The following is a 16,611-nucleotide window of genomic DNA, read 5'->3' as shown; positions in this document are numbered from 1 at the left end:
GGTAGATCTACCCTCTCTTTTTGGAGTTCATTAAATAACTAAAATATAGTTTTTAGAAATTGTCCCTTACTTACTAAAAAATCGTCCCGATAAGGGGTAGCTATTAGCGCCGCGCTAATTACCGACGCACAAAAATCATGAATAGGTCAAGGGACAATTACAATAGATGATAGGAGTAACGTACATGTATAGCGAGTGCACCGGACAAGCGAGTGCACCACTATACTGTACTGCCAAAAATAGCCTACCCTAGACTTCCTAACTTTTTCTATAAAATAGCTATAAATATAAAAAAAGTATTTTTATAAACCTAATATTTTAAGAAATCTTAGGATAATTTTTTTAGATTTTTAAAAAAGTCCCTTTATAGAGAACTAGCTAAGTATACAGTGCGAATAAGCTTATTTCTAAACTACCTTATAAAGGATTTCCTTAGAATTTTTTAGAGAATTATATAAGATTATATAATATATAAATAGTATTTTACTAAAATCTTACTAAATTTAAGTAAGATCTCAAATTTTAAGGTATTTTTTAATTTTCTCTTTTTAGGTAAAAATACAAGTAGTGCACTCGCTTGTCGGGTGCACTCGCTATACATGTACGTTAATAGGACATTACAACTGCTAAATTCGATCCTGAGTCTGATGAAGCGGCTCTGGTGGACCGGGATATCTTTGGCAACGTCATTTGGGGCAAAGCCATCTGGTAGTCTCAATTATTAATGGAAAATTAATGGACTACGGATCTTCACGGTCTCGCCCCCTAGTAGACTACCTACATGACGCGATTGACCTTCCATCCGCCTGGAATGCGGTATTGAAAGAAGCCGGTCGGATCGTATCTCCGAGCCGTCTTCTTCAGGAACATTGCATTTTTCCAGCCGTACGACCCAATGACATCTTGTTCGGGGTTGGCGTAGTTCATGTAGAGATAGTCGGAATGGCCATCCTTCGATGCGGAGTACGCTCTCAACTCCCTGATCGCCTGGGCCATCCTGGCCCGCACAAGACCTTCATAGGAGGCATCTTCAGCGGCCAGCGTACCTCTAGCCTCGAAGAGGATTGAATCAGCCGGCAGGTTCTTGTCAAGGTCCAGGAGGTTGTTGCCGGGAATAACGGAAGCGAGGTTCTTTGGTAGAGGCTGGAAGACAAAGTTGACAGACGCCGGAATGTCTGCATCACGCAGGTCTTGCGTCAGAGCGACAAAGACGTCAGCAGCCTTGTTCATGATGTCGGTGGTAGCCTGGAGGCTAAGAGTTAAGGGGATGTAGTGCGAGCCACCGGTATCAGCGATGGATGCGGCGACGCTGCTGAGGGGCTGCTTCTTCCTGAGGTCTCTGGTAAGGGGGATGGTGCTGAAGGCTCGAAAGGTGGGAGAGTCCTCATTTCCGTCGGTGCTGACCGCCATGGCCATGAGGGAGAGATTGCCCGCGTCAGCTCGATATACGACAAACTGATGGTCAGGGTTGCCCGAGCCTATGGAGCTGGCGTACTCGACAAACTGCTTAGTGACGACACCCAGGTGGTCCCACGAGGTGAAAAGCAGGCCACCGTAAACACCAGAGGGAGGAGTAGTGAAGGTCCGCATGTCAAAACGAGTGACTATGCCCAGGTTGCTGCCGCCACCCTTCAAAGCCTTGAAAAGGTCCTGGTTGTGTCTCGCATTCGCTTCAACGATGGATCCATCGGCCAGGACGACCTCGTAGCTGACGACGTTGTCGCATGACAGACCCCAGAGCTGGGTGTGGTACGAAGCGCCTCCCGAGACGAGCAGGCCACCTACGCCCACATGACCGGAACGGCCGCCTGTAACTCCCAGGTTGTGCTTCTCAAGGTAAGTCATGACTTCGCCCCATCGAGCTCCCGGGCGGATCTGGGCGATCGACTTGACAAAGGTGTCAGTTACTGTCTCTTTCTAGGCGGCAGCGTAACGCTTACCTTGGTCAGTGTACTCTTGCCCTTCCACTTAACACTGTCACGTTTGACAAGATTTGTCGAGTTGAAGAAGGTAAGGTCGATGGTGACACCTCGATGGACGGCATTGTTGTCGAAGTCGCTGTGACCACCGGATCGGACGGCGATGTCCCAGTTGCCGGCGCCGCTGGCTCGGCTCAGAGCCTTGACCGCCTCGGAGACGTGGTCGGTTGAGCGAGGCTGCACAATGCAGACTGGCCGAAGGCGGCGATTCTCGGATGAATAGTAGGTCGAGACGCTGTCGACGTATGCGACGTCCTCTGGGAAGACCAGGATATCTTCGAGACCAGCATCGAGAAGGGCATCGCACTATTCGTTCTTGATCAACAACTAAATAGAAGGAAGGGTGTGGTCATTTAGAGAAGGGGGAACAGAAATGATACAGAAGGAAGCCATACACCTTTGAAGCCGGTGGAGGTGGCGTTGTACTGCTGAGCAACAACACGAGCAGACAATCCCAACGACACCAAGGCCGGAACAGACTTGATGAGCATGGTAAAATCCACACACACAAATAAAGGAGTGACTTGGTTAAAAACTCAAAAACTAAAAAACTAAAAAAAAAAAAACGAGTGTCGCAGAGAGAGCTAAACTGCAGACACCTCTGGAAACAAGGCTTGTAGAAGACACAACCCTTTATTGATTTCCAAGCCATCCACAACGGGAATCTAAAGCTGCCGTGCCCCGGTGGCGACTGGGCCGACGGGACAGAAAGCCCCACCAATAGTATGCATATTCGTGATCAAGGGCCCTGTAAGTATATCACTACTCACAGCTTCGGGAACCTCTTCCGGACTTTACACTCATTTCCCGCGAGCAGGTAAAGCAGTGCATGTACCCATATCACACCAGGATACGCCACGCTAGTTTGGGGAAGTTCCAGCGCTATACGAGGTTTGGCTGTTACGGCCCTGTCTGATATGCAGTTGGCTGCGCCTTGCAGCAGCTAATATCCGGGATTGTCAATTCTAGGCTGCCTCCGCCCTACAACCCACAAGGATCTGTTAACCTTAAAAGGTGGGAACACTTCTACCTCGCTACAATAAATCAGCCACAGAGATCAGCGCCCTCACTGATAAATTGCTTTACAGGGTGCTCGCTACACCGCAGGAGTGCTGTATACCAAAACGGACAGACCCCTTCGGGTTGTACTCGGTACGGAGAAAACTTGTTCGAGTTGGGAGGTCCCCTGTCGGCGCATCCAGGATCATGTGTGAGCAGCGATGTAACAGGTGAGACAGCCAACACGCCTCCTGCTGACTTGAGGATAGTCGAAACTCCGGGGGATGGCTGCCGCGCAACCATAACTGAATGTCTCTCCCTACGAGAGAAACCACGATTCGCGAGCAAAAATCGTCGTCCCGCTGATGCTTAACTAGGGCCGCGTGGTTCAGTAGGCAGTGTCCGTCGATCAATCGACGAGATGGTCCATGATAGGGATGATCTTTCGGTGCTTGTGCATGCAACGACATGGGCAGTGAGTTTTCCCACCGACCGTCTCGGATCCCATACGTCTCGAGATACTAGAACGCTGGCTCCTCCCTTGTTCATAGCAACTCTTCGTGTCGACCATCTTCATGGGACTCCGAGGCTACAGCCGACTTCGAAAGGTCGGCGTCGGACTCCAGGCGGACGACTGGATTCTCCTCGCCGGGTGGACCTTTCTTCTCCTGGCCTCGGCCTGCTTGTCTTGGCTGATGGTGGTCTTGATCCCAGGCAGCTTGACCAAGGTCACTGTCGCTCGAGCCCATCACAATCTGCAATCCCTCGCCCTGGGACTGACCAAGACGTCTTTTGGAATCACGCTGCTGCGATTGATGCCCGAGGGCTGGGAGGCAAAGCTGATCTGGGGGCTCATCATCTCCATGAGCCTGCAGTTCGCCGTGCACATCATCGCTACATGGCAGGCCATCTGCGGTGCTCCCGACCAGGGACATATCGGAGGGGATAACTGCTGGAAATTGAGCCAGTCTGTCACATTTACCGTCTTTAGCGCTCGTGAGTTCCCCCTCTTTGGCTCAGGATTACCGTGGAATATCCCTGATGTGGTTTCACGGCGACAGTGTATTCTGCCCTCTGCGACTTCATTCTCGCTCTGCTGCCGTGGAGGATGATATTCAATCTGCAAATAAAAAGGAACGAGAGAATCGGTATAGCCCTAGCGTTGAGCATGGGTATCCTCGCTGGGATCACGGGCGTGATGAAAGCCGTCCAAGGGTATATGCTGATCGACGTGCGATCTCCCGACTGTAAGAAGCTTCTTCGCCATGATCAGCGGAACCTTGCGACACAAACCACATCCATGCTAACGCCCCTGCTCGCCTATAGACCTGAATACCCAAGCAGTCTACTGGATATGGTCCATGGCCGAGCCCAACGTCACCATCGTTTCCGCGTCCATCCCCGTCCTCCGTGGCTTCATCCGCAACGTCCGAACGCGCACCGATTCGACGCCGAGAGCTGACATGTATCTCAAGACGGGCGAGAACAGCACTGCTCCCTCGGCCTCGCCGGCCTGCCTCTGCCTCTTCCTCTTCCCACTCTAGTCCTCCTCTTCTTAGTAGGTTCAACACCTACAGGGCCGTATTTTAGACCAGGCTGGTGCCAAATCCACCGTAAAAAGAAGCCCTTTTGGGCTACAACCCAAACCTTGAACCCCGTGTTGATCGGCTTGTTCTGTACGGTGGTTTTCTGGTGAGATCTCCCCTCATATTGGATCATGCCCTCATCCATAGCGAGATGAGAGCCCGGCTCTAAGAGCTGCGTTGATACGTATTGTATAAGATCAGACCACGGTTGTGCGCATTAGAATACCTCAGGGAAGCGTTCATCAGGTACGAATTTGGTGTGGTCAAAGGGTCGGAGGTGGCGGTGAAGAAGCTGAAACTTATTATAGGTCATAAACTTGATGATGGAGTAGGTAGGACGCTGGTCCCTAAGCGCAGAGGTTTTCTAATGGTCCTTGATCCTAGTTTCCTTATGGAGTCCAATATAAATCAGGATTCCAAGCCAAATGTATACATCGGAGACCTTGAGCCTCGTCCACTTTTGCAGCCTTGAGCTATCTTTCAGTTCGTGGTTTTGGCTGTCAATGACGCCGCTCTCATGCAAGCTAGCGACCCAGTTGTTGGTGTATTCAACCCAGCTTTCGACTAGGGAAACAGGCACAAAGAGCTAGAAGAGCTGTAGTGGCTCCTGGGGCAGTGGGTTGACCTTAAGGTCGCGAGGCGGCACGTTGAAAGGTTGAAAGTTGAAGCCGCGGTCTTCAGCTAGGGGAAACTCAGGCCGGCATGTATTATTAGCCGCTTGCTCGCGTCTGTTGTTTTCTTCTGTTATGAAACTATTGTCATCATAGATATTGACTGCCGGTATCTTGGGAGGTATCTTTCGGGAGGGCATTACAATCAGCAAAATGAATTATGTGTGATTTTAGCTGTGAAGGGTCTGAGAGGGGTTTTTGGGTTCCCCGCAGGTACCGTCACGATGACAGGGGTGATGTGGGGCGAGGTACGGAATGGAGGTTTATGACAGCCGATGGGATAAGATCGATGAGGCCTCTAATTCACATCAAGACGAGACTTTTCGAGACGAGGTATAAGCGATGCAAGGGGCACGGCTTTAGTGTAGACATACTCTAGATGCCCCATTCTTACTAGGAGGCCAGATATCCGACGAGAATAGCGCAAGATAACCCTCCTCAATCAACTCTTCACTTATTGTCAGCGATAAGTCCTGCTAGATACCTACTAAAGGAAGAATAAAGACATTTTCTCGTGGTATGCTAACTTGCAATGCAGTCTCTAGAGCACTACATAAGAGCTGTGAACAAGCCACCAGGGCCTTGGCACCGACGATCGCAGCTGACTTTGCAGCTCAGAGACAGTCAAGTTCGCAAAATCAATTATCCGAAACGCCCGTAATGCCTGTCAAGGTCGTCAGGCTCACACTTCTCTATTCAGCCACGAACCGAACCTATTTACCAAAGTGACAGCTATGGAGATTAATCTGCCCGAAATCCCATCAGAAACATACCAGAGTAACATCGACTGCGATGGTAACCCCTCTGATAATCCCGTGACTAGTTGCGACCCCGCCGAGTCAAACCTATCACCAGCAGCCTCCAGCCGGCAGCCATTCTTGAGCGTACGATCATGCGTGACATGTCGTCGTCGTAAGGTCAAATGCGACAAGGCAATTCCGTGCGCCAACTGCGCGAGGCATGGATCTAAGTGTGTGTTTCCGCCTCCTGGTCGAGCCCGGCCGAAACCGCGCGCTCGAGCTGCCGAGCGTATCCTCCAGAGAGGTCCAGGAGGCAGACCCGTATCCGACCAGACAGCGGCCTTCGTTTCAAAGGAATGCCCAACTTTGAGCCAGTCAGATATACAGTTCCGACTCGATGAGGGTGTTGTGGCCAAAGAGCAGTGGATTGATCGATGGTGGTCCATCGGAGAGAGGCTGCCCAAACGACTCTACATGTTCGACGCGAAGCCAGGAGATGATGCTGAAGAAGAGGCCAACTGCGAGTATACTTTACGTCTAGTGGAGCTAAGTGAACTGGTATGCAAAGTCCCTTCAGAAGGCACATTTCCGGTACTAATATTATCCGCAGCTTCACAAGGCCGATGAGGTTATCACTAGCGACAGGGAAATCACAATTGATTCCGATGCTCGCAATTTCGATCCGGCCAAACGGTTCTTAGATGACTTTAAGGCTCCTCCCAGTACCCATACTTTAGCTTTTTGCTCTACCTCACCCGACTGGAACCTCGGCAGCCAGCACCCTTCTCCGTCACAGATACCCTTTTACTGGCAGACATTTGTTGAAAACGTCAATCCCTTGGTAAAACTCTTCCACATCCCGACGTTGAGAAAGACCATTAGGAGCATTCAAGGTAGGGTCCGTTCGCTCAGCCCACCCGAGGAAGCCTTGATCTTCGCCATCTACTTCGCTGCTGTAGGTTCCATGGCTTTGGAGGAAGTATGTTCACGCCTTGCCATTATTCTTACGACATAGACTGATACAGAGCAGGTGCGGGATCTTTTGGGTCAAGACAAGGAGACCCTGATTAATCAATATCGCTGTGCTACTGAGCAGGCACTTGCAAGAGCAGAGTTCATGACATCTACGGACTTGATGACACTACAAGCCTTTGTCTTGTATATTCATTCTGCAAGGCAATACGTGCAACTGCGGTTGACATTGAATCTCACTGCACTCGCTGTGCGCATAGCCCAAGGCATCGGCGTACATCTGGGCCCCAACTCTCAAGAGTCACCCTTCGACTTGGAGACACGAAGAAGACTGTGGCTCTGCCTCTGGATTCTGGACTTGAAGACAGCTCTAGATTTGGGTACCGACTGGATGATAGCTGACGACTGTGTCAATGGCGGACTTCCGCAAAATATCAACGACTCTGACCTTGATCCCACGTCCATGGAGCATCCAACTTCAAGGACAGGCATGACCGACATGACCCATATGCTGGTCAAGTATGAGATTGGCTTGCTCTTGAAGGAGTTGATACGCGGGCGGGGGCAAAAGGGCGCTGAACTCTCCAATGAAGAGGGGATGGGAGAATTGGTGGCAAAGCGCAAAGAGCAGATTCAAGAGTGTTACCTTCGGCACTGCTCAGATGACGGCTTGGAGTGGCTTACGGCCACTAATGCAAAGCTGTTCCTTGCCACGGCACCTCTGCTCATCTACCACCCTGCCTTATCCTCCAAGTTGCGGTTCTCCGTCTCGAATGACGTTCGAGACCATCTAGTAGCAGCGTGTGTTGAGACTATCGAGTACTTGCACGTGTTGGAGACGATGTCGCCGCCTCATCGTCGAGGCTGGATTTTCGGCACGTATTTACATTGGCATGCAACCGCATTCATATTGGAAAGCTTGTATCTGAGGCGTTACAAGGCAGACGTTGCTCGACGTTCTTGGAATGCCTTGGGACTTGTAACAAGTCTCTGGACCATAAGCCTTGGAGACCTTGGGACCCGTGGGCCATGGTCCGCACTCGCAAAACTTGTCGAGAGGGGAAAACGAATACACGAGGCCAGTCTAGTCTTGGATGCCCAGGGATCCAATAACAAGAGTCGAGTCGTACGGTCGACCACCCCCATCGAGGTGGACGTTGAGCTTCCTCACCGAGTCGAGACCGGTTCGAATCTGTCAAACATTAGAGGTTCCATCAGTAGCATGAGACACGAGCTACACTCTATCCCCGATGGCTTCTTGGAAACACCCAACCCCGCAATGTCATTCGAGACATCATCTATCAGACCCAGCTTCCCAGATTTCAACGAGCAGTTTACAACTGGCGGCAGTCACTCCATCAGCGAGTTTACTGATAATCTGCAGATATCGGAAGGTGCCTTTTCAACGAACCCTGTATTCTCAGGATTGTGGCTTACAGAGAACCTACCTGGTCAGAGTTCGTCCTGGGATGCGAGCCAGGCATTAACAGAAGCATCAGTTGATAACGCAACGGAATACTGGGCAGTGTGGGATGGCTTGAATGGTGACATTGAGATGTGACATGACCTATGAATCGTCTGGCGTTGTAGAAGGATTCCAGCATGCATGTAAGAGGACCTATCAAATGTGTTTTTTGTTATAGTTGAAGCCCGACATAGCTTTGAAAGGACGTATTTGGCAGGGTAAGTGGCACATGATGGAGTATTATTGGGAACACACATTTTCTTTGTATGTACAATCTTCGTTCTCTGTGCCCTTCGGCAACTCGTTACCAGATTGAAAAAGAACCCTACCACACTATTGATTATCTCCAAGCGACCCCGCCAGCACCTTACGCAGTTCTCTTCAAGTGTCTCTTGGCAATCTTGTCGACCAACTCTCAACTCGGGTGATGGTTCGGAAAAGACAGAGTCCGTGCCAGACATAGTTTGCCCCCCGACCATTGGAGCAGCAGCCAGTACACGCCAGGCTAACTTGGTGTTGGTATCGTTGATGGGGCAGACACAGTGCACCGCACATGCATGGCACTGATGCCTTCGAGGTGATGTGGGAAGACGCTCTCAGACCTTTACCTCTGGGGGCCGATTGTGGCCTGTGTGAGAGTGTACGTTGAAAAAGAGTTCCTCTGTGTTCCAAACAGACGGAGCGTGACTGAAGACTGACTACATTCATTGTCGAACTCGGTCGCCCCCAGTCGGGCCGTTACCTCCAGCAGCCTTTGCGATAGCCTCGGCATTTTTCTGATATTTGTAGACAGTCCAATCAAAGACGTAATCGTATTGAAAGCCCTCTCGGACAAAGAGATCCCGGAAGATCTTTCGCAGATAGCTATAATCGGGCTTGTCGTCGAAACGAAGAGACCGGCAGTAATTGAGATAGATGGCGAATTCATTGGGCAGGCCACGACACAGAACTTCGGTTGGCGTTGTCATCTTCTTCTCCATGATGCGATCATACTTTTGCTTTTTGGTTGCTGCCTTTAAACCTTGCCAAGGCAGGGAGCCGCGAGTAAAGTACAGAATGATGTAACCGAGAGATTCCATATCATCCCTCCGTGACTGTTCAACGCCGAGATGGGTGTTGATGGATGCATAGCGCGCGGTCCCGGTGAGGTTTTTATTCTCACGGTATGGGATATGGAAATGGGTTTTTGGGTCGCGATACTTCTTGGCTAAGCCAAAGTCGATGGCGTTGACCTGATTTCCTCGCTTGCCGATGCCCATCAGGAAGTTATCTGGTTTGATGTCCCGATGGATGAAGGACTTGGCATGGATATATTCGACCCGAGAAATCAACTGATCGACAAGGAGAAGAACGGTTTTGAGGGAAAACTTGCGGTTGCAAAAGTTGAAGAGATCTTCCAAACTCGGTCCGAGAAGGTCGTAGACCATGGCATTATAGTCGCTCTCGGTGCCATACCATCGCACAAAGGGTATTCCCACACCGCCGGCAAGTGACTTGTAAACACGTGCCTCGTATTCGAGTTGTGGGTGTTTGGCCTTGACGCTTTCGAGCTTGATTGCAATCTCCTCGCCTGAGATGATGTTGGTGCCGAGATATACATCGCCGAAAGATCCGCCACCGATCTTGCGGCCGATGCGATATTTGTTGCCGACGCGTAGATCCTGTGGAGTGGTAAGTCGATGCAGATGCAAGTACGGCATTCGAAACGTCATGGGCATAGAGACAAGGCCCCAAGATAGGTTTAGATGAGAGAAGATCAAGGCGATACATACCACAGTTGACATTGTACCGAGAGTTGGGCTTCTTCCTTGGCTGAAGAGTAGCTCTGTTATCCTCGGGTTGACAGGTAGAGGAACGGCTGCCTTGAAGCCAAACGTAGCAAAGACAGGAAAGGACAGGCACAGTGCGATGTCAGATGGAGCATAAACATAGGACCCAAGGACAAAGTCGAAAGTAGGCGGTTTATGTAGTGCCTGAATGTCGCATGGTTTGAGTTTTGACAGAGCGTTTCCTCGGTCCTCGCCCCGCTCGGTGCTCGGCCTTCGGCCTTGGACAAGGGTCAGAGGTTAGTGAGAAGCTCCGAGCCTTGATGACCGAATGAAAACAAGGTGCGCGGGTCACATGACCGTGGCAAGGGTGCTCCCGTCACAGAACCAGGCTATCCAATGGGAGGAACCGATGCTGGTGGAACCATGTTTAGGAGTCTGGGCGTGCATTCCTTACCTCTTAGAGGAAGAAATTGTGCCCGCTCAGTACAAGGACATCAACAAGAAAGCCATGGACTTTGTTCTGGATGCTTATCGTCCGGATATAATGTCGGCCGCCTTCTCCCCCTTTCAGTCCGAACATCCACACACGGGCATGCCTCCTGTCTACATTCAGGTTGCCGCTCAGGGACGATGGAATCATCTATGAGAAAGCACTGCGTGCTCACGGGGTCAAGACGAGACTGGACGTGTACCCTGGCCTTCCCCACGCGTTTGACGGCATGTTTTGGGAACTCGAGATCTCGCGAAAGTCCATGTCAGATACCTTGATGGGAATTGGTAGCTCATGGGCAACGAGGTTGATAGCAAACTGTGTGAGGATCTGGTGGAAGAGTCATATGTCGCCACGCCTTCTGTCCGGCCGATTTGAAATGGAGGATAGGCTTATTACACATGCTCAATAGTTCTAAGAAGTAGGAGATATTTCAGCGTGTCACATAGCATTGGTGTGACTAGCCTACCTACTATAGATGTGCCATATCAAACTCCCGCCTTCATCTCATAGCGGATGCAACCATAGTCCACCGCTCCTCCCACGCCCTCATTATCATCTATCGTTCGTCAGCACTACGAAAATCTTCTTTAACTGACACAACCGGATATGGTAAGGTACTTACTGCAATACTTCCAGAGGTCAGAGAAAACAAGTCGGCAGTCGGGTGAGTACTTGTGGTAGAATGCCTCCGGGTGCCAGAGCTTCTGCTTGTTGTTGGGCAAAACTCTGCAGCCCTCGATCCAGGAGATGGAGTAACGGAACCCAACGCCGTGCTCCTTCTCCCACTGGTCAAACATGCCTATCTTCTTGGACTCGTCTGTGTCCCACTCGGCAGGGGCAATGTCTCGGTGGCAGGCAGACCAGGCTGAATCCCATACCGAAGACTCGCTCACGTCAATGTGGCCGATAAAGTCAGCCGGGTTGTTGCACTCAAAGTTGCTAGCCTGCGGCGGGACCGGCGTAGCATCCGTCTTGGAGGGCTCGGCGGGCTTGGATGAAGGAGACGTAGGCTTGGTGAAGGGCTTGATCTTGTATGAGTACGTGCCGCACTCGGCGTCGATCTTGCCCTTCTCCGGGACCCTGAATGGGTCGCTGATGGCACATTGTCCAATAATCTCGGCCATGGCTCCATTGCAGTTGTCAAGACACTGTCCGCCGCCTGAGCCCGTCCATACAAACTCAAAGGCCCATCCGTCACACTCGACGTCCCGTCGGACGATGGATCTCTTCTGCTCTTCCCTGCCGCCACTAGGGATCTCAATAGAGAGCTCTTTGTCCTTATCCTTGTTCACCTCGCTGCAAAAGTCGACGACGGTCCGCACAAGGCACATAGAGTCTATTTGGGCTTCATCGCCCTCGCACTCGGCCTCGACATTGCCAATGGAATCAAACGAGATTCCGAGTTCGTCGTACCATGCCTCAAAAAAGTCGAGTGACGATTGATCAGGATCCCCAGACTCGGCAGGCCACTCTTCCTCGGGGTCGCCAAACTCATTGTCGGCTTGGCCTTGTACGTCGACGACAGTCGTTGTGGTGCTTTGCTCGCCTGTCGCGCAAGACGTGGCGTACGAGCATTCACCATAGACGGTGGAACTGTATCCCGACCCAACCGAGATGAACGACACGGTCCGAGTACACTCTGGCGGTTTCGTGAGAGTGCATCCAGAAGACTTGGCTGTTGAAGGATCCGGCTTGTCAGGGCCGGGCGTGGGGGGGCCAGGCGGAGGAGGTGGTGGGTTCGGGCCTGGGATGCCGAACGGGATCCAAGACCAACCGCCTGGGAAGATGATGACGATGAGGCCGTCATCCCGAGTAGTCGTCCTTGTCTCGGTAACAGTTTCATACTCGGTATACCTGGTTGGACTGTAGGTGATGACCCCACTGTCCGTTCCAGTTACGGTAACAAGGCCCGGCCCTTCAGAGCTTGTTGTCTTTGGCGGGTCAGAGGGGGACGGGGGTTGAACTGGTGGTTCATTGCCGGACGTTGTGGAAGGGGATGGGGGTTGAACCGGCGGGTCGACGGAACCTGAGGGCAGAGGCGATGAACTGGCCATCCTCGGCCAGCAATTGCAACGCCAGCAACCTTGACCGCGTGAAGGCATCACCAATCAAGAAATACCGCGCGCGCAGCTAACTCGACAACGCTCAACACTCACGTCATCAGACTGTTGCATCTTTAATTTACAAAAAGTTCCTCAAAGGGCTCTGGAGGTGATTGGTGACCACGGAGCCAAAAGGCTGTCTGTCAGCTTTGTTCTCTCCATGTGGAAACATCTCGCGCACGACCCTTGCATCTTGGGCACGAAAGTTCCATCTCTTGTCGCGCATATATGCCCTGACTAGAAGCTCAGGGTTCGGGCCGGGCAGTGTCGCCGGACAAGGTGGCTGTGTATATGTGCGTGCTTTGACACAACAACACGCCATGATGTCTGAATGCCGGATATCGATCTATCCTTCTTCTCTGGACCCCCTGTCCTTGCCGTCGCTTACGGTGGCAGTGGATCATGGGTTGCTCGCACTTTCACTGCAGGGAACACGTCCCCGTCTGTTACTTCATGTTCCGGACGTCAGTCTCTCAGTCTGCGTCCCTATATAATACCAAGCTAGTTGTTTCCTTTATCTACCCGCACTTCTCCATCTTGTCTTCCTCAACCACAACCCTTTCATTTCACTTTTTGACTGGCATATGCACATACTTCCTTGTTCAATTCCTCCAGTCACCCGTTCTGCAAGATGCGTCCGCAGGGTCTAGCCGGGCTCATCGTCGGCCTCTTGACAGGACTTGGCCATGCTGAAGACCCCCCAACCACAACCACAACCCCAACTCAAACTCGAACTCCGCCGCCAGACCTGGGTATCTGGAAGCTCGATGTCAGCTGTGCGCCATACTACAAAGACATCGAGAGGGCCTACAGTGACGTGGGTAAAATGCTGGCCAAGACTGTCAAGGATCTTGAGATCGTTCTGGAAAATCGCCCTGGTAAAAAGCCCATCAAGAACCAGAAGACATGGGATCGCATTGGTAGAGCCATGGGTCCCATGTTTGGATTCGTCCCCGATCCCAACAAGGTTGAGACCTTTCAGGACAAGTACTGGGAAGACCTTTGGTTTAAGTCGAGCAGTCAACTGCACTCCATGGCCACCTCGAGCACTTGACTAACGGCCGGTCTGCTAGACGTCTATGGCCGAATGAGCAGGGCTTTCCAGGGGGATCAGACTTTGAAGGTCGGTTATGGCTGTAGACAGCCTACCATCCTGTGCAGCGATGATCGGTGGGAGTGGAAAGACAGAGAGGCGGAGGATCCCTTACTCGAAGGCACGGGAAAGAAGCTGAAGGACCGGCCCGAGTCAACATCGGACAAGGGAGTGCAGTGGCCCGGGGCCTATTACTGGGATGGGCGGCTGTGGTGGCGCGACGGACCACGCAAGATTCCTTCACTCTGTGAAGGACTCACCGGGGGCTACACCAAGACCAATTTGGACATGATACAGCTTTGCGACTCAACTCTCAAGGACGACAAGGCTATGAAGGGATCCCCAGTCCTGGCATCTGGCTCACTCACAGGCCAGAAGCTGGACCAATGGACCGAGACTCTGCCCAACGTTCTCTTCCACGAGTTTTCTCACTGGTTTGGAGCTAATGGAAAAGGTCTGGAAACCGACAGACGCGGTGAGTTGCCCCCCTTGCTTTCCTGATGTATAAAACTGACCCGTTCAAAAGTCCTTGACCAAAATGCCGTCGACAAGGACGGCAGGTGGCTTTACAGAGACGCAAGTGGTACATATTCACCACAAAAAAAATCATTGAGCAATGCGGAGCGTGTCAAGCAAGGGTTGACGAGGGTCACTACCTGTGAGTTGAAACTCAACCGCCACCACCATCCAGGGAGGGATTTGCAACTTACATGACGGATAGATCGGTTTAACAACATCCTCAACCTCGCTACACACTTCAACTCCAAGAAGGCTGCCCAGAGGGCCGGGCCAGACAAGTGCCTCTTCAACGCCGACTCGTACAACGTTTTCGGCACAATGATGTAAGCACGACTTCTTCTCTTATTCTCCCTGCTACTCTTTTCAACAACTAAAGCCCTTTTCACAGGTATCTAGACGCCTACGATTGGTCTACTGGGAAGGCGGCATCAGTTGAAAAGCATAACACACCTCCTGCAGTTCCGACATCAACTACAACCAAGATACCATAGAAAACTCCAAAAAAAATGAGACTCTTGGCAAAGGGGAGATAGCCAGATTCACGCCTGGCCAATGGCTGCTCTGGATTTAAGAAGGGCATAAAGGCTGCCTCTGTCTGTATACTCTCTATGATTGGTTTCTTTTGGGGCACTAGGCCTATTAACGTGCATAGTGGAGTGAAAATCCACGTTGCCAAGAGTCTCAATCTTCCAAGTTTCTATGGTATAGGCTTTTGATATTAGTAGTGCACTCAGGTGCTAGCTTAAGAGGGTCACGTGATGCTGCCAGAGCCGAAACTACAAGCATTATGTATTCATACAACCGTGTCAACGACAGCTATTCGTGTGCCAACTGTGAGGCTTTGGCCATTCTCAAGATGTTGTTTGAGACTGGTTTCATCATTACCAACCAGCTGGCCACAACGTTGGGGGAGGATCGGTGGGGCCTATCGGACCTTTGAGCTCTCATTCGCTCTGATGTTCTTCTCTTTAAAGGACGAGGGCGACTGCGATACGAGACATGCAGGCGGGGTTGATCGGCGATCGCAAGTCAGATGAGAGCCAGTCCAGGCAGAAATTAGGCAGCAACCTCAATGTAGTTGAAGCAGGCATTTCTTGTATGTAAAAGGAGTCATGAGTCATAACAGAGCTTTGTGTACCCTGTAGGTCGAAAGAAGGTCGTTTATTAGAGCAGAGTATAAATCGTGGCATCACCGCCTTTGAGTTACTCTTGATGCCCACTACCTACAGGGGTTCGATCAACATGTCCAGCCAAGGTTTTCATCAATTCCCTCACATCAACATGACCATTTCTGACGCTAGTCAGGTTGAAACAATGGAGGAATGGTCCAAAGCCCGCGTCGAGCTTTTGGCCAAGGAACAAGAGTACCATCGCCTCTACGACGCTATTCTCGCTCAGCGACGCGCTCTCCCCAGAGTCCCCGTGACAGAGAACTATGCCTTCCAAAGCGCCCATGGCCAGCTTACTCTAAAGGACCTGTTCGGCAAAAATTCCCAGCTGATCATCTACCACCACATGTTCGAACCCACAGCCGACGAAGGATGTCACGGTTGCTCCTTTATCGTGGCCAACCTGCCTGATCTACGCCATCTCGCCGACAAGGACACCTCTGTTGCTGTCGTGTCACGTGCTCCTGTTGAAAAGATAACTCCGTACAAGGAAAAGAACTTTCCCGCCATCCCGTGGGTGAGCAGCGCCTCGACGAGCTTCAGCTACGACTTCCACGCCGCATTTAGCGACCATGACGCTTCGGTCCCTGCGGCTGGAGAGAAGAATACCGGCGGACGCGAGATTCCCGCTGTATTTGTGTTCAAGTTGGAGGACGGTCAGCTTTACCATACATACTCGACGTTTTCTCACATTGATAATCTGGCCGCCACTCATCTCTGGCTGGATCTGACACCCGCTGGAAGGCAGGATAAGCCTGATGGGCCTGCCTTCAAGACACCTTCAGAGTATTTTGCCCAAGGTAGAACGAGCGGGCGCATCTAGGAAGGTCGTAGTGCAAGAGACGTATAAGATAAGGGGTGTGCTTAGTGGGGACGTATTGCTGTAATTGTTTGCCTCAATGGCATGGTCCGATCAGAGCACCTCATATATTAAGAGCACCATCCATAAAGACCATGGCTGACTCGTCGTGATGTTTCCACCCTCTTCCATACTCTCTTCCAGGAAGCCGTCGTTCTCCGGCTGGCGGCCGAGATGGGGGATCGGCTAAGGTGG

At 51.4% G+C, this 16,611-nt stretch overlaps 6 protein-coding genes across 6 annotated transcripts; 3 read left to right on the top strand and 3 right to left on the bottom strand.

Moving 5' to 3' along the window:
* Positions 1-777: 777 nt before the first annotated feature.
* LRP88_14340 (FAD-binding oxidoreductase) lies at positions 778-2,470 on the bottom strand (the record flags this gene model as incomplete). Its single annotated transcript, XM_083250685.1, has 3 exons — positions 778-1,887; positions 1,941-2,285; positions 2,375-2,470. 3 exons carry the CDS (start codon positions 2,468-2,470, stop codon positions 778-780), a joined length of 1,551 nt encoding a protein of 516 aa, XP_083093540.1.
* A 1,083-nt stretch (positions 2,471-3,553) lies between these two features.
* On the top strand, positions 3,554-4,522 carry LRP88_14339 (uncharacterized protein; the record flags this gene model as incomplete). Its single annotated transcript, XM_083250684.1, has 2 exons — positions 3,554-3,974; positions 4,305-4,522. 2 exons carry the CDS (start codon positions 3,554-3,556, stop codon positions 4,520-4,522), a joined length of 639 nt encoding a protein of 212 aa, XP_083093539.1.
* Positions 4,523-9,116: 4,594 nt separating this feature from the next.
* On the bottom strand, positions 9,117-10,196 carry LRP88_14338 (casein kinase 1 family protein; the record flags this gene model as incomplete). Its single annotated transcript, XM_083250683.1, has 2 exons — positions 9,117-10,073; positions 10,185-10,196. The coding sequence occupies 2 exons, from the start codon at positions 10,194-10,196 to the stop codon at positions 9,117-9,119; spliced, it is 969 nt and encodes a 322-aa protein (XP_083093538.1).
* A 963-nt stretch (positions 10,197-11,159) lies between these two features.
* On the bottom strand, positions 11,160-12,728 carry LRP88_14337 (uncharacterized protein; the record flags this gene model as incomplete). Its single annotated transcript, XM_083250682.1, has 2 exons — positions 11,160-11,230; positions 11,297-12,728. The coding sequence occupies 2 exons, from the start codon at positions 12,726-12,728 to the stop codon at positions 11,160-11,162; spliced, it is 1,503 nt and encodes a 500-aa protein (XP_083093537.1).
* A 679-nt stretch (positions 12,729-13,407) lies between these two features.
* On the top strand, positions 13,408-14,879 carry LRP88_14336 (uncharacterized protein; the record flags this gene model as incomplete). The annotated part of the gene is made up of 5 exons (XM_083250681.1): positions 13,408-13,795; positions 13,850-14,344; positions 14,396-14,527; positions 14,591-14,711; positions 14,777-14,879. 5 exons carry the CDS (start codon positions 13,408-13,410, stop codon positions 14,877-14,879), a joined length of 1,239 nt encoding a protein of 412 aa, XP_083093536.1.
* Positions 14,880-15,669: 790 nt separating this feature from the next.
* Positions 15,670-16,380, top strand: LRP88_14335 (uncharacterized protein; the record flags this gene model as incomplete). The annotated part of the gene is made up of 1 exon (XM_083250680.1): positions 15,670-16,380. The coding sequence occupies one exon, from the start codon at positions 15,670-15,672 to the stop codon at positions 16,378-16,380; it is 711 nt and encodes a 236-aa protein (XP_083093535.1).
* Between the last annotated feature and the right edge of the window lie 231 nt (positions 16,381-16,611).

This window comes from Fusarium phalaenopsidis, assembly GCF_050370095.1.
Source record: "Fusarium phalaenopsidis strain FUZ10S chromosome Unknown contig_32338, whole genome shotgun sequence".
NCBI classification, from domain to species: Eukaryota; Fungi; Ascomycota; class Sordariomycetes; order Hypocreales; family Nectriaceae; genus Fusarium; species Fusarium phalaenopsidis.
This window is presented reverse-complemented; position numbering and strand designations above follow the sequence as displayed.